This window comes from Tachypleus tridentatus, chromosome 1 (assembly GCF_004210375.1).
Source record: "Tachypleus tridentatus isolate NWPU-2018 chromosome 1, ASM421037v1, whole genome shotgun sequence".
Taxonomy (NCBI): domain Eukaryota; kingdom Metazoa; phylum Arthropoda; class Merostomata; order Xiphosura; family Limulidae; genus Tachypleus; species Tachypleus tridentatus.
The window spans coordinates 2,113,197-2,136,208 of NC_134825.1; the positions used below are offsets into that span (position 1 = coordinate 2,113,197).

Genomic DNA, 23,012 nt, shown 5'->3' on the forward strand with positions numbered 1-23,012 from the left:
AAGCCAGAGTTACAGAACGAAATTAGAGGTGGTTCTGGCAGTTTGGAATAAGAGATTGAGCATTATTAATGAAGTGTTTAATAGTAGAAATGTAGGGTATAGTATATCAGTTATTAGTTCATACAGGTGTTCTAACATCTCTGCTAATTGCAGAACTAGTGAAAATAGTGTTTTAGCTTCCATAACATGAAACATACTGTTGAACTGCTAGGCAAGTATTGTCACATGAAGGCAGAAATCTTAGAAACACAACCTTCATTTTAGATCTGTAAGTAAGTCAATTTACAAATAAATGATATTTTATGGCAAGATTTCTTAAGAGGTTATGATATAGAAATATCTCCTACCAGAGGTGAGCTGCGCATAGAATCAAACATATTAAGTTTTGAAGGTTTTGTACCTTCAGACTTTGTGCAAAAGCTGGGACAAGTTATACTTAATTTCTAACTAAAGTCAATAGTCAGACACTGAATGTTTATATTAACAAGATAAAGATAAACAGTCTTCATCAGAAAGCGCTGATATTCATAAGCACAGTGATACATTATAAAGTCTGCATGATTGGAAGAGAAAGTGTTCAAAGAGAAATCCAGTTAGAGAAAATAAAAATGAAAGCTTAGCATTAATAATAGTACAGTAAAAACTAAGAATAAGTAAGTGGAATTAAAAAGAGGTAAAATGATAAAGCGAGATACAATTCAAACTACTAATATAACTCTACACTTCTGCCTAACATAAACAACAGAACATCTCCACAGGAGTGTTTGATAGAAAGAGTACCTGCAATATTACTTAACAAAAGTGCCAGAGAGCAGTCAGTTCATTGCTGAAGCTAAAGTAGATGACTTTTAGGATAAGTGAGGAAGTGTTAGTTGAATCTACAGAGACAGAAGAAAATGTTTGTACTAGTAAAGTGTCCGAGAGAAACACAGTGCCAATAGAAGTGTTGAATATAACTAATAGGAGAGAAATACTGTCTAAGCACATAATAATAGGTAAGACTAGCAGTATAGAATAAATAGCTGCAGTGGGACAATAGACTGCATAAGTTAATATGATACAAGCAAAATAAAGCAAGGTACAATGTATTTTATTTTATAAGGTATAGGACAGCATTATAAAGAAGATATGATAAGTTTGTTAGAAGATAAAGTTCAAGGAAAGGATGATCCTAATGGCTGTACAAATAAAGTAAAACATAAGAAAATATTAAATGATAACAGGTCTATAGCATACAGACCCTATAGAGTGCCAGAAAAGCATGGGGTATATTTAAAAGCATCCAAAAAAGAAGCTTGAACATAGAATAATAGAGGAGAGTAGTGCTTTGTATGCAACTCAAATTCCTAAGAAAAGGTAGGACATTTTAGGTTCAGTGAGAAATTTGGAAAATTAGCCAATGTTACCATTAAAGATGTCTATCCGTGATCTAATATTCAGTAAACATTAGACAAGTTAGGTACAATGAAGTATCTTTTGTCTATGGACTTAACAAAATTAAAATTAATTAGAATAACAAATAAAGCAAAACTTCCTTTGTGTTATCTTCAGGCAAGTACCAGTTCAATACATTTTGGATTAAGTGATGCCTCTTCAACACTTAGAAGGTTAACGGATGTTGAACTGTCTGGATTCGGAATGCTTTTGATACTTATATGCTGTCATAGTGACCATGGTAAGTCTTGAAGAACATTTAGAGAAGTTAATATATGCAGGTTGTGGAGATCTGACCTAAGTAAAATAACTACAATAACAAAAAATCATTACCAATCATGTACAGAAGCAAAACAACTACAATAACAATAAATCATTACCAATCATGTACAGAAGCAAAACAACTACAATAACAATAAATCATTACCAATCATGTACAGAAGCAAAACAACTACAATAACAATAAATCATTACCAATCATGTACAGAAGCAAAACAACTACAATAACAATAAATCATTACCAATCATGTATAGAAGCAAAACAACTACAAGAACAATAAATCATTACCAATCATGTATAGAAGCAAAACAACTACAAGAACAATAAATCATTACCAATCATGTATAGAAGCAAAAGAACTGCAAGTACAATAAATCATTACCAATCATGTATAGAAGCAAAACAACTACAAGAACAATAAATCATTACCAATCATGTATAGAAGCAAAACAACTACAAGTACAATAAACCATTACCAATCATGTATAGAAGCAAAACAACTACAAGAACAATAAATCATTACCAATCATGTACAGAAGCAAAACAACTACAATAACAATAAATCATTACCAATCATGTACAGAAGCAAAACAACTACAATAACAATAAATCATTACCAATCATGTATAGAAGCAAAACAACTACAAGAACAATAAATCATTACCAATCATGTATAGAAGCAAAACAACTACAAGAACAATAAATCATTACCAATCATGTATAGAAGCAAAAGAACTACAAGTACAATAAATCATTACCAATCATGTATAGAAGCAAAACAACTACAAGAACAATAAATCATTACCAATCATGTATAGAAGCAAAACAACTACAAGTACAATAAATCATTACCAATCATGTATAGAAGCAAAACAACTACAAGAACAAATCATTACCAATCATGTATAGAAGCAAAACAACTACAAGAACAACAAATCATTACCAATCATGTATAGAAGCAAATCAACTACAAGAACAATAAATCATTACAAATCATGTATAGAAGCAAAACAACTACAAGAACAACAAATCATTACCAATCATGTATAAAAGCAAAACAACTACAAGAACAAAAAATCATTACAAATCATGTATAGAAGCAAAACAACTACAAGTACAATAAATCATTACCAATCATGTACAGAAGCAAAACAACTACAAGAACAACAAATCATTACCAATCATGTATATAAGCAAAACAACTACAAGTACAGTAAAAACAAAACTTAAGGAAAGTGTCTCTATAGAAGATGCAGTTTCACCATACCTTTTCAAATAGTAGTCATGAATATTTTAGGCCTATTACGTAAATATTTATTAGTGGTTTTGGACTACGTGACTAGATTATCTGAAGCAGCATGCCTAACAATCCAGAAAGAAGAAACATTTCTTAAAGCATTTGTAAATAATATAGTAGATAGACATGGACCACCATAGTATCTATTGACAGATAGAGTTGTTAACTTTGTTTCTCAGGAAATGAAAGAAATTTCTTTTGTAAATTACTGGGAGTAAAAAAAAAACTATGGCTTATCACCCAGCTGCTAACAGATCAGTGGAAATGTTTAACTAAACTTTGCTATAAATCATATAACGATACTGTGATAACAAGGAGAAACAGATCACATTGTAGAAGCTTTTAGTATAAAGAAGTACTGATAAATCACAAGAAATCCAGAAGTTTGTATAGCATGGTACAGATATGATATACAGATATAATGATAAAGATGATATAATGGTAGGTGTGCAAGAAAAATTAGGAAAATTATTAATATTACCAGGCAGAGTTGTTACAGTAGAAAGAAATCTCGTTTGAATTGCTAATTAATATCTAACTGAACATAAAGAAAAACAAGGAAATAAAAAGGAACAAACTACTGAGATAAAATGAGGAGATAAAGCGTTACAGTCATAGTTAACAGAGATAATACTAAGAAACCTAGCATAACTATGGAGATAACCATACATAGTGATTAAACAAACAAGTCTATTTCATTCTGAGATTCAATAGATGTATGGAAAAAGTAAACAGTTAGTAAATGTTAATAGATTAAAGAAAGTAAAGGACGGTAAAATTGACCAGTATGACGAATTAACACAGATGATCAAGGTGAGAATTTACAAAAAGAATCTGAGAACTGAAGTGAGAGTGAAATAATTATTAACGATGACAAAATACCAGACATGAGAGAACCTTGACTAGAAGATGATGAAATTATAGGTGAAGAGAACACTCGGATTAATGATGCTGGTAGCTAGAGTACGACACAAACAACAGCAAGTACACCCATGCCGATACAGTGACCTGAAACTGTATCCAAAAGTGATTTGTCTTATTCGATTTGTCATTGGAAGTGTTATGCACAGACACAGAAATGACGTAAAAGTAGTCAATAATTATTCAGACAAAGCAAGAGATAAGATGTTAGTATAACACGTTAGATTATCTTAAGAAAATGTACCTAGAATAAAGGGTATACTGTTTATATATATAATACATTTTGAATAATCATGGATACTATAATTATCTAAATTAATGGTAGACGTATTCTTATGTGTATCACGATCCTTGATATATTGATGGTAATAGTTGCAGCTGGATATAAATGTCCTAAGTATTGTGTTTGTAAACATTTGTTTTGTCGGGTGGTAAATGGATAACCGTGAAAGATATTCAGTTTGTCAGATTACTGATTCCATTATGAGACGAATTGGTAATATTCGAAGAATCGTTTAATCAAAAAAACTAATGTAAGTTTCAAGCCTAAAAAAAATTGCGAAACAACAGCCTTTATTAATTAGGAAACATAAAGCTATTGATAATATTAAAAGAACCTCAATATCTGCCCCCTAAATGATCAGAGTTAACTATTAAAATATTTCAGCAACACATTAAATACTTGGAGCTACTGCAGAAGGAGACGGGTTACATAAGTGAAAATTATCTAATTCAATATTTATAACACTATTCTTAGTAGAAGTAGTATTAGTAAGCATACTGTTTTACAATTAACGTAATAAATTGGCTCTGATTAAAAATGTTTAGATTGGATAGGTTATGGAAATTCAGAAAGAAACCAAAACCAAAAGCATACGCTAAATATATGTCCTACTCTATGGCTTTGTTTGTTTTGGAATTTCACATAAAGCTACTCGAGGGCTATCTGTGCTAGCCGTCCCTAATTTAGCAGTGTAAGACTAGAGGGAAGGCAGCTAGTCATCACCACCCAACTCTTGGGCTACGCTTTTACCAACGAATAGTGGGATTGACCGGAACATTATAACGCCCCCGCGGCTGGGAGGGCGAGCATGCTTGGTGCGACGCGGGCGCGAATCCGCGACCCTCGGATTACGAGTCGCACGCCTTACGCGCTTGGCCATGTCGGGCCTACTCTATGGCTACAGAAGTAGTCGAGCTGAATGATTTTCAGTCATCAACTCTAAATTAGAATATAAAGAGACTGTGCAGGTTGAATACAAAATTTGGTTGCTTTACGTTAATGGTGAAATGATTAGGTTAGTAAATCATAAAATATAAACATTCCAGAGAAAATTAGTAAGCAAAATTAGTTCAGAAGGAGAAGTTCTTAACTTGTTATAAAACTGTGTTTATAAAGAGATGTTTACAACTTGTAATAACACTAACTGTGTCATATGATGTGACATTCGTGATATTCAAAGCACGCAGTACAACAGATATCGAGATGTTAAGCACGATAATATTTCATAGCAGGGTTCGTGATGAAACAAAACTACGGCCATAAAAATCATCGATTTAAAATCACCTTTAAGATGTCAGAATATTAACAATAATTGTTTCAAAGTATTAGCCGAGTAAAACGCAAGCTTACTGTACTTATAACGTCGCTTACCAAAGTATTAGCCGAGTAAAACGCAATCGTAATGTACTTATAACGTCGCTATATGATTTACGGAATGAATAATAATTTCATTGTTCTTTTGTGTTATTTTTAATTTAAGTAAGTAACTGACTTTTCCAGACAATCGTACAGAAAAAAGTAATAAATTTTATTACTTTGATGTTTTTACTGAGCTCTACCATCTGTGGTCCGAATGATTCATTTTTGTACCGATAAGGGACAGCAGTTTATTAATATATATAACGAGAATTTACCCTCTTCATGTCACTTTCGGTAGTGCTTAACGACAAAACTTCCACTTAATAGTTACAATCTCAGAATTAACAAATATTGAGGTACATTTACCGCCCGGCATGGCAGGTGGGTTGAGGCGTTCGACTCGTCATCTGAGGGTCGCGGGTTCGAATCCCTGTTGCACCAAACATACTCGCCCTTTCAGCCGTGGGGTCGTTATAATTTTACGGTCAATTTCACTATTCGTTGGTAAAAGAGCAGGGAGAGCTCAAGAGTTGGCGGTGGGTGGTGATGACTAGCTGCCTTCCCTCTAGTCTTACAATGCTAAATTAGGGACGGCTATCTTAGATAGCCCTTGTGTAGCTTTGCGCGAAATTCAAAACAAACAAACAAACAAAAAAATCAGGTACATTTCTTAAACATCTTTGTTGTTAGGTCTACTCTGTTGTTTATGTTGAATGCTTATTATACATGCTGATTTGTTAGAAATGTTTGTTTTTCATCTTTATAACTCCGGTGATATAACAGTAAAATAGCTTAATTCAGAGATGATTTATATTTAGAATGCATATTTATCTTTCATCAGAAGTTTTATGTATTTGGACCTAGGGTAAATTATTGCGCATTAACTATTTATTTTAGGCTTAATTATAAAACAAATAATACATGAGGCTCTCTTATCGCATCATCCCCCGTTGGGACAGCGGTAAGTCTTCGAATTTACAACGCTAAATTCAGAGATTCGATTCCCCTCGGTGGACACAGATAGCCCGTTGTGGCGTTGCTACCAGAAAAAAAACATACACACATTGATTCCGTTTTGACCTACTATGGCTAGGTGGTTACAGCACTCGATTCGCAATTTCAGTTAGACTGATTGACGGCAAAATAGCTTCGGTTAAGAACACTGGGAATGTTGTCGGGTTTTTCAATTTTTTTTCAGAAATTTTATAATACATATCTTTCGAAGACATTTTGTAGTTTCTGAAGGAAGTCACTGATAATGCCTAACGCTAGAATCATAGCTTGATATCTAGATACAAATCTTAAACGTACTTTTTATACTATTTCTTTATTTAATCATTTTTGAAAGATGTAGGACGGCGCATGCGTGATACAGAAAAATATCCTTCGATGCATGCGTAATATGAAGGAAAAAATCTTGTTGAAAAATTCTTCTCCCATTTGAGAAAGCGATTATCAGAATTTTACAATACTTCTCATAATTCACTAGAGGTGGCGTTTGTTTATTATATGCTAAAATCTTTCAAATGTTAAAAGTTAAAATAAAAATATTTCATACAGGGGAAAGTGTTTGAAAGAAACTTTTAAAAGTTTAAAAGACTGTTGTAACTTTGCCGGACAATGTATCTGAGGGTCTAATGTTCGCGTATTGGTACCATGAAACAAAAATTCACTTATTATTTTGAGGCATAGGGTTCATTTTCTATACAAAAATAACTGTTTTAAATAGTATATATACAGTATACTATCATGTGCATAAACATAATCTTTTAACAAAAAATATGATTACAAAATAATCTTCACTCGCAACTGGGCTGATTTGTTTGTAATTAAGCTCAAAGTTATACAACGGGTATTGAAACCCCATTTCTAGCATTGTAAGTCAGAAGACATACGCCGTGCTACTTGGGAGGAGGAAGAATAGGTATTATATATAAATAGGATGTTATTGTATTCTTTAGTTTAGAACTACACAGTGGGTTATATTTATTATACGCACCATGGATAATCGAACTCTGTATTTTAGTGTTTCAAGTCCCTAAACCTACCCCTGATTTACCAGGGAAGGCAAATATATAAGAAGAAACTTCTGTTTAGCAGCACCAGTATCTTCGCAGGAATGTTTTGTAGTGCCATCTAGTGAGTATATTAATTATTAAGATCCCTCGTTTACTAAAAGTGTCTCTGATTTGGTAAAAGTCATAGTTAAGACAAGCGCGTTGAAATGGAGCACGTGGAGTTTATGACGACAGAAGTTAGAGGATGAGCACGAGTAAGTTGTAATATTTACATTTTTGTACGTAATCTGAGTCCTGTTGATGCTATTAAACAACAGGATATTATGTGTATAATTTATCAACACAGCTATCTTTAGGGAGACCAGGTGCAAAATTACATATCTGTAGGTCAGACTCTAATTATACATAATAAAGCAAGGCACCCAACGTGTCTCTGAAATAACTGTCAGGTACTGTAATGCACAATAGTGAAAAAAAAAGCACATTAAAACACTAGACTTCATCTAGTTCAGTCACCTAAACGCCAGAAAATAAGTGGCTGGAAACGACTTGAATAGGTAATAAAGAAAACCTTGTTTTTATAAATGTGTAACGTTTCGACAAGATTACGTCATCAAGGTAATTTATGTCGAAACGTTGTACATTTAGAGTTAAATTGTCTTCATTGCACATTAAGTCGTCTCCAAACTCTTATTTTCTTAAAAGCAGGTAAACACCTAACTATAGACAGCGTAAAATTCTTTATTTATGCTGTAATACAGGGAAACACCTAAACATTAGGATTTATCAAGTTCTGTCTCCATACTGTAATAGAGGGAAACACCTAAACACAAGGTTTATCAAGTTCTGTCTTCATACTGTAATACCGGGAAACACCTAAACACAAGGTTTATCAAAGTTTGTCTCCATATTGTAATACATGAAAACATCTAAGCACCAGGCTTTATCAAGTTCTGTCTCCATACTGTAATACAGGGAAACAGCTAAACACGAAGTTTATTAAGTTCTGTCTCCATATTGTAATACTGGGAAACACCTAAACACAAGGTTTATCAAAGTATCTCTCCATATTGTAATACATGAAAACATCTAAGCACCAGGCTTTATCAAGTTCTGTCTCCATATTGTAATACAGGAAAACTCTTAAACACTAGATTTAATCTCTAGAAAAGAAATATATGAACTAGTGTAGTCATTTCTTCGGCACATTTAGAGATTAGAAATTTCACTGTTTTCTTTTAATTAAGTATGATTCGATATAATTCGAGTATCAGAAGTTGAAAACTGTTCATACAGATTGATGATTATAAAAGTTCGTGTATCGAATGAAGAAGATGTTTAGTTCAGTAACAGATATGATATAATACTGGTTGCAATGTCCAACAGATGAAGTATCCTTTTGTCTTAAGCAGTTGGTTCCAATGTCTTACATTTGAAACAGCTTATTAATTTAAATATTGAAATAGGTAGTCCTAGTGTCTTATAATTCAAACAGTTTATTCATTTAAATAGGTGGTCTCAGCATCTTATTGTGAAGTTAGCGTATTAATTTAAAAACAGTTCAATCAGCTTATTCATTTAAATAGGTGGTCCTAGTGTCTTACAGTTGAAACAGCTTCTTGAATTAAAAAGGTGGTCCTAGTGTCTTACAGTTGAAACAGCTCCTTGATTTAAAAAGGTGGTCCTAGTGTCTTACAGTTGAAACAGCTTCTTGAATTAAATAGGTGGTCCTATTGTCTTGCCCCCCCGCTAGTACAGCGGTATGTCTCCGGATTTACAACGCTAAAATCAGGGGTTCGATTCCCCTCGGTGGGCTGAGCAGATAACCCTATGTGGCTTTGCTATAAGAAAAACACACACTCCTATTGTCTTACAGTTGTAACAGCTTCTTGATTTAAATAGGTGGTCCTAGTGTCTTACAGTTGAAACAGCTTCTTGAATTAAAAAGGTGGTCCTAGTGTCTTACAGTTGAAACAGCTTCTTGAATTAAATAGGTTATCCTAATGTCTTACAACTTTAAAAGCTTATTCATTTAAATAGGTGATCCTAATGTCTTACAACTTAAAAAGCTTATTAATTTAAATAGATGTCCCAGTATTTTCCCCTTGATGTGGATTCTTGTACATGGTGAGGGGACCTCCCCTAGAAGGTTCGGATCTTTTAGTTTATCTCATCTGGGATCTAAATACCCACCCATGTGTTTGTCGTGTGTAGTGACCCGTGAAGGGGAGGAGAGGATCTTTGTGGTTGAAGGGCCCAACTCTAACACATCACTTTGGCCTTGAATTCCTGTAGACGGGCGGTCTTTTGGTGACTCCTTACGGTCAATCAGCTGGTCCATATGGGCGTGTGTCAACTGAGCACTAGTGTTGGACGTTCTTAACGGGTGTTGTGGATACTGTGTCTAATGCTGGTGTTTGGGTATAGTGTTCACGAAACCCTGGCGTTGCTGCAGTGTTCTTGTTTGGCATTGTAGTGCATCTCTTCTTAGGGTACCATGGTGGGTGGGGTCAGTGAGCACCGAAATACTGTTTCTTTATTATGGATTTCCCAACTTAAAATAAAAACAATATAACAAAACAGATCATAAGTAAACGACCACGTCTTGAATATACTGAACAGCAGTCTTCAACTTCTTCAACACCTGTACCTCATTTTCTAATATTACATTCTTTATCAGACAAATATTGAGGGCCAATGTCTCCAATTTCTTTATACAGAACGGACTAAAGGCTCTCCAAGTCACTCAAAAAGCTATGTTCTGAGGACATATTGGTGGAAACATCCATTCCAAAACAGAGTGAACTCCTCTTGCATTCGAAGGCCATTGGGGTTATACCCATTGAGGTTACACCTCATGCTACTTTGAATTCGTCAGGAGAAGTTATTGTTGAGAGAAATTTGAAGAACATCCCAGAGTCGGAGATTCTCGATGGTTTCTCCACCCAAGGAGCTTATGCAGTGATGCGTATCTGCATTCGCAAAGATGGAATTATGATACCGATAAATGTCCTAAATTTTACACTTACATCGCCACGTTTACCTGCCATCTTCAAGGCAGGTTGTTTTAATTGCAAGGTACAGCCATATATTCTGAACCTTCTCAGATGTTTCCAATGTCACAGGTTCGGTCACTCGAAAATATCATATGATGGTTCCTTGACGTGTGCTCATTGTGTTGGCAAGAACCATGATGCCTACGGGTGCGAAGTGGACCTTTATTGTGTTAATTGTAGTGGCTCTCACCTCTTTCATTTTCATTCTTGCACTAGATGGGTGGAAGAAAAAGAGGTACAAGGTTTTAAAACAGTTCACAACATTTCTTACCCCAAGGCTTAAAAGTTACTTTCTACCACTCAGATGTGTGATGCTACATTCTATTCCACTGTTACAACTAGGGCACAGACAGATCTATCCATGTCTTCAACAGAGTCATTTTTAAACCACGTGAAGAATATTTTTCCCTCCGTGGTTAAAAGAGTCAACGTCAACACCTATCTCTGTTTCCACCATCCATTTTACTGCTTCCATGGATTCACTTCCTTTGGCTACAGTTTCTGACGTTTCCTTGAGTCCATCTTCTTCTTTGACCCCGAGATGCAGAGCGATTACACTATGTAACACAAAATTTGTTCCTGGATAGTATGTGTTATTACACTATGTAACATAAAATTTGTTCCTGGATAGTATGTGTTATTACACTATGTAACACAAAATTTGTTCCTGGATAGTATGTGTTATTACACTATGTAACACAAAATTTGTTCCTGCATAGTATGTGTTATTTCTTAATTACTTGTGTTGTAAAATGTACAGAAAATGGCCATTATTCCCTATAAACTTTGCTTTTGTGACTTGGATAATGAAATTTAAAAATTAGCCTATTTTATATGTATAAACGGGCAAATTTGCACATTTTCATTTACATAAGGTCTGAATAAAACAACATACGAATCAAGATTTACATGCATTTATACTAAAGTTATACACAAATGTTTAGAAGTGATCTCAAGATTTGTGACTGTAAAGTAAATCCCTATCACGTATCAGCTCCCAAATACAGTCTCCCATCATGTTTTTGTTATACACGCTCCCAGGTCATAAAAGCAAAGTTTGAAGAGAAAAATAGGTATTTTCCATTTACTTTTGGCTCAAGCAATTGGGAAATAACATTTTATGCCCAAGAACAAGAAAAAATAAAAATTTTATTACCTTGTGTTATTCGTTCACTGGAATATTCATCTACTGACAGAGACTTGCCAACTCGATCCAGGGCAGGATCCATAGTGGTTGAAAGACCTAATAAAGACAAACGACATGATGGAAAACAGAAGGGCTGTTCACCTAGTTCTCCTTCACATAAGTAAAAATGGCTACTTTAATACAGTGGAACTGTCGAGGTTCTAGTTTGAATGTCATCAAAACGCTGATTAATTCTTACTATCCTATGTGTCTGAAACATGCACCTAGTTAGTCTGTTTTTGTTAGTGATATCTATCTGCTCACCTTCACTTTTCTTCATTTCTCTTGGAGGGTTGACAGTAACCCACGGCCAACTGGCCCTCTTTCGCTGCTCTCTCTGAACTTGATTTTGCCATCGTCTGTAAGCCATTGATAGACGACTGTATGGCAGCAGTAACTGACTGTATTGTCCAAGCAGCTGTTCAATCTATTTTTAAAACCTTGATATGTTTTCCACAGTATACTCGTCCATGGCGAAATCTTGCTGCCACATGGTACAAAAAAGGCCTCAAAAACTGGCCTGGGATACGTTTCATTGGTACTTCACACTTTTAAACTGCACCGCTTTTCATTGGGCTCACGCACATGTTCGGCAAGTAAGACATCAAAACCAGATGGAATCTTGGATTAAGTTCACAACCAGCATATCTTCTATCCCCAGTTCCAAAGTCATATGGGAGAAGATTCGAAAGGTCAGTGGGCAGCATAACTCCGTCCTTCTCTCGATATTGCTCTCTGATGGCCAAGAAGAAGCTGATACCCAGAGCATTGCCGATACTCTTGGTGAAAGCTTTTGCCGGGTGTCTAGCACTTCTGCTTCAACCCCCACCTTCTTTAGCCATCAAGACTCGGGAAGGGCAATCATCTCTTTCCTTTCGAGCTGATTGTCTCTATGACTAAAATCGAACCTTTACAATGGTGTAACTCAAACTGGCCCTTCATCGGTCAGGCAGTACATCAGTTGGACCTCATCATATTCATTAAGAGATGCTACACCATCTCTCTCCTGCCTCTCTTGCTCTTCTTCTGGTTGTTTTAACTAGACCTGGCAGGATAATATTTTTCCTGATGCTTGGCACAATGTTCTCGTCATCCTTTTTTCTAAGCCTGGAAAGAATCCCAAGATTCCTTCAAACTACCGTCCAGTTGCTTTGAAGAGCTATTTCTGTAAGACCTTAAAGAGGATGATTCATGTTCGGCTTGTGTGGTTCCTCGAATCAAACATCCTCTGCTAACCCACCAAGTGACTTCTCATGATAGTGCTCCACCATGGACCACTTGATTCGGCTTGAAACGTCAATCACAGAAGCCTTTATCAAGCAACAATATCGTGTTTCTATAATTATTGATCTTGAGAAAGCTTATGATACTACATGAAGGTATGACATCCTGCGAGACCTCCACTCATACGGATTGCATGGCCATTTGCCCATTTTTATTAAATATTTTTAACAAATTGGAAATTGCAGGTTTGTATGGGTTCGACACTTTTCCATGCTTTCCCACAGAAACTTAGAGTTCCTCAGGGCTGTTTCTTGAGTGTCACATTTTTCATTATAAAGATTAATGCCATCAGTGTGATAATTCACCCCTACAGTTGCAAACGGTCTCTATGAGATGACCTCCACATCTCCTGTCAGTCGTCGAGCATGATTTTTATTAAGCGACAGTTACAGACTGCCCTCAATCATTTACTGAAGTGTACCACAGTAAATGGTTTTACTTTTTCTTACTCTAAAACCGTTTATATGCACTTCTGCTGCCAATGAGGTATTCACTCCGATCCTGAGCTCTGTCTTGGAGAAGTTGTGTTTCCCGTGGCCCATGAGGCAAAGTTCCTGATGCTCTTCTTTAAATGTAAACTGATCTTTATTCCACATATCAAGCAGCTGCGTGTCAAGTGTACAAGGGCACTTTTCCCTTTCAATAGGAACCAACTATTCTGAGTTCTATGCATGGACACACCCGTACAAATTCCACTTACTTCCATACAGTTGGAACTTAACACAATCATACAGTCAATGCACTGGCACATCCATCCTTTAAGTATACACTTCTGTAGATGTTCTGCTGTCATTTATTTGGCTTCTAGAGCTACTGTGGTGTAAATCCATGGACATTAACCAATATCAGGTATTCAAACTACTTTGGGGATGCTTGGAAACTTGTTTCTAGTGTGGTGGATCATACCTCATGTTCACAATGAGTGACACTTCTCACCAAAATATGAATAGATTAGGCAAAGAGCCTTTTTATTCCTGCTCTTTTGCTCTGTATGTCATCATTACATATGGCAAGTGTTTTCCCATTCAGTTTCATTGGGCTTAACGAACTTTGCAAGCGCCCACTTAGCATTCTGCACTGTCTTTTTTGCAAAACCACCAGATTTGGGAGTAAGGTAAAGTACAAACATTCACCATATGTAACACCATACACAACATGACGAATATTTGGCTGTTAAAGTTGGACCCTTGGTCCATGTGTATCTACATCAGGATTCCAAACCATGCTATCGAATACTAATTTTTGCAACCCTTTGCTCCAATATGTCAAAAAAACGTAAGGTTCACTTTTTCCATGAAATAATCTTTCACCACAAGTACATAGCAGTTACCTCTTGGCATTGATAGAAGTGAATTAGTAATGCACAATTGAAGTTTACCCTGTTTTAACTATTTATTCCTTCCGTTGTCATACACTGTGCATCATTTATAGAATCAAACGTCCTGACTGACTCATGGTAAAAAAATCTCTGTCAGATGTTAACAAAAATGCATGTAATGACTTATTTCCTTTCATTCTTAGTGTTGAGTAACATTGGGAGTGTCTATAGCAGCAAATGTCTGGGATCTCTAGCTGCAGTGATGCTGAAACACTACACCTTTCATATTGGTATTAATGGTACAGTTTAATTTTTGCATTCATATTTAACTCTACGAGTGCCACAGGTTTGCTGCGTTCCTATTCGTTCACTAGCATTGGGTGGACTTGTTCTAATTGAATTGCAAGGAGGTCTGATGCAAAGTCAAGGCCCTTCAATTTTTTGTTTTAGAGCTCTTTAGACTGTTAGCTTTGGCATTTACTTCTTTGTTGGGTAGTTGCCACCATGACTGGTGCAATGGTGGTCTTACCTCTCTCAAGATTTGGAGGATTAGGACATTCCATTAAAGAGCAGGGTTTAAGAGTTTGGCAAGAAATTACAGCTAAATTTCTGAGTTGTAAGCCCGAGAAATGAACTATGTCAAAGTCACCGATTTGTAATGTCATTATCCAAAGTTCAATCATTCAATCTAGTTTATGAACCACAACAGGAAAGCCAGGTCCACGCGAATGGTGAACATCCTCTCATATAAGTATTTGCAAAAGTGCTTTTTGGAGACAACACCAGAAAGCAGTTTTCTATATAGTACAGAATCTTTATTCAATAGCCATGAGTATAAGACTTATTCAATGAGACATTCCAGTCTATCTTGGAAGTGTGCCAAACTACTCTTGCCTCTTTGTCATTGGCATTTATGTCCAGTTAAAATGGAGAACGATACTGTTATTGTCGAAAAATTTGCCGCAAATCGCCAATAGTACGACGTGAAACCAAGAAAATTGCAAACGTCTTATATCATCGTCGGTTGGGGGGCTTCTGTCACACTGGGCTATATTTAGCTAAGTCTGTTTAAGTGCCATTTCTACTAACTATGTGATCAAGGAACACCACTTATGTTCAAATGAGAAAACATTACCAAGATTTAAATTTCAGGCCTACCTTTCTTAAGCTTTAGAATATCAACTTCAATTTTCAAATACCGTCTGAAAACTGCAACCAAACATCAGTACTCTGTCGACATTCGTCACGTTGCATCCATTTGTGTGTAAGCTTCATCAGACTTCTTGAAAATAGCTAGGGATTACACATACTGAATGACAAAATGGTGAACTCATACAAGCCATCTTTCATGTTAAAAGTAATTTTTATCAACGTCCATATTCCACCTATACTTGGAAATAGCTAGAAGCTGTATGGAAGATAAACCAAAAGGTTCTAACATATCCATTCATATATCTGTCTATATTAGTGGGAACATGTTGAGATGTGTCACCACATTTACTCACCTGAAGTCCATACAGAAGCTTTGGATGCCTTTCTTCTTCTCGACAACCACTATTGAAGATAATGAAGCTTTTTCACAGGTTATATGATTACCTCCATCATTACCCATCGCATTACAGTGTTTGACACTTCTCTATTGCTCCAAGTAAGTCGGCACGGTGGTTGCTTTATTACGTGTGTTTCATGTGTCTACATGATTCTGAGCTACCACTTTATACCCCAGTTGCCCATTTGGCCCAACAAAACTGACATACTGAAACAACATATTACGCAGTTGTTTTCACTGCTTTTGGTTTAGAGTGTCCACACAACATTGACCAACATCTTCATGTTTATCATCAACCTCTTATTTAGTTTTGGCTGCTACCCTCACATCATTGCTATCTTTCGTCAATTGGACTTTGGTCATCATACCTGTGACCATTCCAGCATCTAGTTGGATAGCTGATTGTCCATAACTGCAGTACAACGCGAGAACTTCTTCCTTTGTCAAGGAGGTCATTGCTTGGGTTAGTGCTTGTTGCTTTCAGACAGGAAACAATTGATCACTTGCATGGCTTAACCACTGGATTTGTCTGAATTACACTACAGAAATCTACCTGGAAGTATACGTATACTACCATTCCCTTCACCACACTCATGCAGTACACTGTTACTGGGATTTATATGGATGGCAATGCACGATTATCCATTGGAACATCAGATAAAGTTGAATGACAGACTCCACAGAATGTCTATCTTTAGGATTCCTGTACCAGATCCTATATAAGAAATGATCGCTTTTATCCTGTGAGCAACACCTGGATTGACCTACTGATCGATTACTTTTCTAACATATAATTTATTGCTGTTTATCAGAACAAAGTTCACATTTACTGGCTGTAGCACTGACTTCACTTAAAGGGCTTGAAAGATTCACTAGTGTTCTTGCTGCTCTGCTGTCCACCACTTCTTACCTATTTAATAATATAAGCATGTTCTGGGCTCTAACCATTTCTGACAAAGTTGGACACAATATTAGACTCTTAAGCACGAGATATCTACTGTGTTCTCTAAAATCGGTGGCTAAGTTTGGTTTGACTTCTGGTAGTTTCCTTGAGCATTAAAAACAGTGTCTGTTCTTTATTCTGGTTATCTTGGGCTAGTTGATCGATTAGCTAGTTCCTTTATCCTTTTCTGTTGTATAATGTGTTGGGGCTTGTAAAGACCTGTTGTGTTATTAGTTGAAGCCATTGTGAGGTCACAGGGTATGAAAATATTCTTTACCAATATCTGTTTTGCTTGCAAGCATCATAGGCTATATACCCTTTTTGTCCTGGGAGATCTCCAGATGGAGGCATTTGCAGGATCTGTGGAGGACATTGGTGGACTTTACAAAGGCACATATCTTATTGGAGGGCTCAAGCAGCCTCTTTCCCTAACTTGGAACCAGTGTAGTTGCCCTGAATTTTCATTCTGTGGTGATTGTTGATTTGTGTCCTTTCAATTAATTTTGATCTATTTTATTGTTCTCTTCTTCGATGTAGTTGGCATTGCAGCTGCTGCTATGTTGTTGTTTATTACTTACAGCTGGATTAACATCAATATTATTAAATATTTTACAGTGTATGCAGTTTTAGTGAGAATCAAAATGCCCATCACCCCTAGATGTTTTTACATAACGTCACCAAAAAGACTCCCATTGAACTTGTTTACAAGGAAGGCCTTCCAGTCTGCTGAGGCCATTGCTAGGTATTTCTTCTCATTCAGATGATGCAGGTCATTCGTGTAGTTGGCTAGCCCATTAGTGATACCTCTAAAGAAGATCGTCTTAATTTGAGTTGGGCGTATCTTTGATGGTTTCACAATCAAACTGTATAATATCGAGTAATACATTCGACGAAATGTTATAATATTATACACAAACTTAAATTAATTTATTATATGGTGAAGTAAAATGGACTCAAAACTCCATTTTAAAAAGACCAAGGGTATTTCATTGGCTTGCTGACCCACGTTGTGCTGATGAGCCTTTAACAGGCGAAATCCAAAGCAGAAGGTACGACCATTTAAAGGGATCGACGTAACACATTTTCTTTTCAACTTCAGCCCTGGTGGGAAAAGAAAAGAAATCGTTGACAGAGTTATATACATGGTCTAAGGTGTCCTAGAGTTCCGATGAATGGAAGATTTAGTGTTAAGGTCTTGTGTAAAATGTTCAAACTAGAGCTTGGATATTTCTGTATAATATTCAAAATCTAAAATAGAACATCTTCAATTACAGTCTTGCCCAAGGTAATACAATGGTATAATAGATTAGTGTCGAGTCTAAAACGTTCAAATGCTGAAATACTTCTAGTCTCCTTTTTAAGATTACTAAAAGCTAGAAGTTTTAATTTCCTGTAAGAGAAGTTATGAAATTAGAAGTTTATGTAAATTATACTAAAGGCTCCAGAAAACGTTCGAAACTAAGAATACAAATTGTATTTGATATTTCTCTGATATATTGTAAATTTAAAGCAGACTTTCTAAAGTCTAGTCTAAAGGGTTCGAAAGCTATCAGATACGTTCTTGTTTCAGTGTCTTACGTAAAATATCCTGCAGCTGCAATAAATTTTCTACAATTAGAGTGTTATCTGTATTTTATTAAAATAAACCCTCAAGTTATTCACTGAATTACTTTTATGAAGTGTTTTAAATCTAGAACTGAAATTATTCACTTAGACACATTTCTAAAATGTACTAAATCTGGAACTGAAATTATTGACTTAGACACTTGTCTAAAGTGTCTAGATCTAGAACTGAAGTTATTCACTCAGACACTTCCCTAAAGTGTTCCAAATCTAGAACTGAAGTTATTTACTCAGACACTTCCCTAAAGTGTTCTAAATCTAGAACTGAAGTTATTCACTCAGACACTTGTCTAAAGAGTTCTAAATCTATAACTTAAACTATTTGCTTAGGCACTTGTCTAAAGTGTTCTAAACCTTGAACTGAAGTTAGCCACTTAGACACTTGTCTAAAGTGTTTTTAATATGGAACTGAAGTTATTCATATATGTGCAAAAACGGCTCGTTTGGGTTGAGAAAATATTTTACGTAGAAGAGCGAACAACGTTTCGACCTTCTTCGGTCGTCGTCAGGTTCACAAAGAAAGAAAGAGGTAACTGACCGGAAGCTGACCAAATGTTTGAAAGGGGTTGTGTAACTGAGTGTCGAAATGTAGAGACCGGGCTCAGATGTTTCAATATATAATTTTATTTTATTATATTTAATATCGGTACAAAGGCGTTCCTTTATATTGGTTTATTTTGGGTTTAAGTTGTTGTATAAGTGAGGCTTCTTTTGCGTTTGTTTATGTTTGTATCTTTATTTAGTATTTGAGTGTTTTCTATGGTTATGTTGTGTTTATTTGACTTGCAGTGTTCGAAAACGTGTGAAGGTGACTTTTTATGTTCTTTGAATCTGGTTTCCATTTTTCTACTTGTTTCTCCAATATAGAAGTGGTGGAAGTTATCACATTGTATTTTATAAATAATGTTGGTGTGGTGTTTGTCAGTGTAGTTTTTACATAGTATAGACCTCCGTTTTGTGCCTGGTTTTTGAATAAATTTGGTATTAACTGGAATGTCATATTTTGTTACTAGTTTTTGCCAAGTGTTGGTTATTTGTCTGCTGATGTCGGGAATATATGGTATGCAACAGTATATGGTTTCCTGATTTTTTGATTCGTGAGATATATTTACTTTTGTTGATTGATTTTGCTTTCTGTCTAGGTGTGTGCGTATAATGTTTTCTACGGTTTGTGGAGGAAACTTATTGATGTTGATGAAGTAATGTTTTATTTTGTCTAATTCATCGTTAATTTTATCTGATGAGCATAGTTTCATGGCTGTGTTTATTTGGTTTCTTAGTATGTTGAGTTTTTGTTTTGTTTCATGTGCTGAGTCCCAAGGAATGTATAGTCCAGTATGGGTGATTTTTCGGTGGATTTCTGTTTTGAATTGTGTATCGGTTCTTGTAATTTTGACGTTAAGAAATGATATTTGATTGCTTTCTTCCTGTTCACATGTGAAGTTAATGTTGGGATGTATAGAGTTAATGTGATTGAAAAAATTAAGTGTGTGTTCTGTAGATGTGAATCCCGCAACCGTGTCATCTACATATCTGTACCAGTATAGTGGTGGATGTAATGCTGTGTTAATTGCTTGTGTTTCAACTTGTGTCATAAAAATATTGGCTAGAACTGGTGATACTGGGTTCCCCATGCTTAGGCCATTTGTTTGTATATAGTTGTGGTTCTTGAACATGAAGTTTGTCTTCATCGTGGTGAATTCTATGAGGGTTGCTAACTGGTTACTGGGAATTTCTATAGTTGGGTTAGGGTCTCGGATATAGAGTTCTAAGGCTATCTTGCAGGCTTCAGTGGTTGGGACTTCTGTAAAGAGGGATATAACATCGAAACTGGCCATTAAGGCTTTATGATTAAGTTGATTTAGATTAGACTTGAAATTAAAAGAGTCTTTGATGAATGAGCTGGCTGATGTTACATATTTGGAGAATGCCCATGCTATGTATTTACCAAGATTGTAATTAAACGATTCATATGTGGACATTATTGGTCGTAATGGACAATCTGGTTTATGAGGTTTGGGGATGCCGTATATTTGCGGTGTGCGTGAGTCGGTTTTACGTAGGTAGGAATAAAGTGTTTGTGAAATTGTGTTGGCTTTTTTCATTTGTAGTAGTAATTTGTTAAGTTGCGTCTCGTGTGTCTTTGTTGGATTTGTGTGTATTGGTTTAAATTTGTTCGTGTCTGATAGGATGTTCTTTATTTTTTGGATGTATTCATTCGTGTTCATTATGACTATAGCGTTACCTTTATCTGCTTTTAGAATTTTTTATGTTTTTGTCTTGTTTTAGGTTTTAATGGAATTAATGTCTCTTTTGTAAGATTGTTTTTTAGTTTTCTGTTTTGTGAAATTATGTTGATGGTTTTGTGAGAAAATTCTCTGAAAAAATCGTTTAAGATGTTGTTTTAGGTGTTTCTGGAAAATATAAATTTTTAATTTTACCTGGGAAGTTTGGCTGTTGGATGCCAATAAAATTATCTAAGTTGTCTTTTTTTCTGTTGGTTGTTTCCTTGTTTTTGTTTGCTGTAGAAAGTATCACAAGTCTCCTGGCTAGATCTTCTAAACATGTTTTGATTTCTATGGTTGGAATGTACCTAGGTGCTATTGCGAAGTTGAGTCCTTTGTTAAGTAGATGCATCTCGTCTATGTTTAATTATCGGTCGGATCTGTTAATTATGAGGTTAGTCAACGGTTTGTCGTGTTGGTGTCTTTTCTGTTGTTTGCATCTTAGTTTTTCTTGTTTTTTGTTGTGGCAGATCTTTTTGTCGTTCTTAGTATTGATTTGGTTTATGTTTCGTTGTATAAGTCCGTAAATCTATGGTTTAATGCAGCATGCTAGTTGATGGTTTAGGTTCATTTTTTTGTTTTTGTAAGTCATGTAGTTCTTTGTATTTTGTGTTCAACATGGCTTTAAGTAGTTTTTTCTGTAAATTTTGGTTATTTTTTGTGTATGTATTAAAATTTTTTGAAAGTTTTACCTTTACAAAATTAGGGGTTAGTTGTTCTTTTCTACATTGTTGAATAAAATAAATGTCATTTCTTCTATTAATAATTCGTTGGTTTAAATTTCTTAGTTTCTTAACGATCGTGTGAACGTGTATTGTTAATAGTGGTGTACGGTATGCTAGTTCAGACATAATGGTAACAGGTAAGTACAAATACACTGAGAAAAACACAAAGACTTACACTTCTCGTACAATCGCCGTGATGAAATAATAATCAGTGATGTCGAGAAACCCACTTGTAGAGAAATATATATGTAAAAACGGCATATTGTGTACATACATGCAGTAAATTTAGTTTTACTTGTGAACATACATGCAGTAAATTTCGTTTTACTTCTATACATATATGCTGTAAATTTAATTTTACTTCTATACTTATATGCTATAAATTTAGTTTCACTTCTATACTTATATGCTGTAAATTTAGTTTCACTTCTATACATATATGCTGTAAATTTAGTTTTACTTCTATACATATATGCTGTAAATTTAATTTTACTTCTATACATATATATGCTGTAAATTTAGTTTCACTTCTATACATATATGCTGTAAATTTAGTTTCACTTCTATACATATATGCTGTAAATTTAGTTTTACTTCTATACATATATGCTGTAAATTTAATTTTACTTCTATACATATATATGCTGTAAATTTAGTTTTATTTGTATACATATACCGTAAGTTTAATTTTACTTTATGTATATATAGGCCCGACATGGCCAGGTTGGTTAAAGCGTTCTACTCGTAATCTGAGGGTTCGAATCCCCGTCGCACCAAACATGCTCGTCCTTTTAGCCGTGGGAACGTTATAATGTGACGGTCAATACCACTATTCGTTGGTAAAAGAGTAGCCCAAGAGTTGGCGGTGGGTGGTAATGACTAAGTTCCTTCCCTCTAGTCTTACACTACAAAATTAGGAACAGCTAGCGCAGATAGCCCTTGTGTAGCTTTGCGCGAAATTCAAAGACAAATGCATACTGTAAGTTTAATATTACTTCTATACATATATACTGTAAGTTTAATATTACTTCTATACATATATACTGTAAGTTTAATATTACTTCTATAGATATATACTGTACTATTTCTCACGTGTTGAAAAAGGTTGATTTAAGATTTGGTTATCTCATCTCTCTCTGTTTTTAAATATTCCTCGCTTTGGCTGAGGTTAGGGTGAAATATTTTCTATTTGGATAACGTTTATAAAAATCTCATACAGCGCCACAGGAATTTCTTTTGGCTTCATGCTTCTATAACTGTCTGTTTTGTTTTCTGAGGTAAAGGCAACAGCGTTGTCTGTGTTGAGAGTTTGCCAGAAGGGACCATCTGAAAAGTTATGTTTTGTGAGTATGCGCCGTATGTCGGTTGCCTTTCGTTAGGGGTAAAAATATCACTACAATAACAAGAAGATGTAGCTATCACAAAATCAAACGTAACATCGCAATTTAGAA

General features: G+C 35.2%; 2 protein-coding genes and 1 long non-coding RNA gene across 8 annotated transcripts in view; 1 reads left to right on the forward strand and 2 right to left on the reverse strand.

Moving 5' to 3' along the window:
* Positions 1–23,012, reverse strand: part of LOC143229231 (prolyl 4-hydroxylase subunit alpha-2-like) — a 514,682-nt gene that overhangs the window by 233,908 nt on the left and 257,762 nt on the right. The gene's annotated exons all lie outside the window — the stretch shown is intronic.
* The window catches only part of LOC143228798 (muscle calcium channel subunit alpha-1-like), a 222,387-nt gene that overhangs the window by 840 nt on the left and 198,535 nt on the right, over positions 1–23,012 (forward strand). For 5 of the 6 annotated variants that reach the window (XR_013015602.1, XR_013015596.1, XM_076460506.1 and 2 more), the window contains exon 2: positions 1,552–1,675. Coding sequence is in view for 4 of the 6 variants with exons in the window: in XM_076460506.1 (XP_076316621.1) it covers positions 1,639–1,675 (37 nt within the window). In the remaining 2 variants the exon portion in view is untranslated. Of the gene's footprint in view, positions 1–1,551; positions 1,676–7,714; positions 7,847–23,012 lie in introns of those variants that run through there. The other variant, XM_076460358.1, reaches the window with a different exon arrangement.
* Positions 9,037–23,012, reverse strand: LOC143229183 (uncharacterized). The gene is made up of 4 exons (XR_013015729.1): positions 22,654–23,012; positions 12,099–18,029; positions 11,805–11,891; positions 9,037–10,860 (listed from the first exon to the last, which is right to left on the reverse strand). It is a non-coding gene; the product is annotated as an uncharacterized LOC143229183 (long non-coding RNA).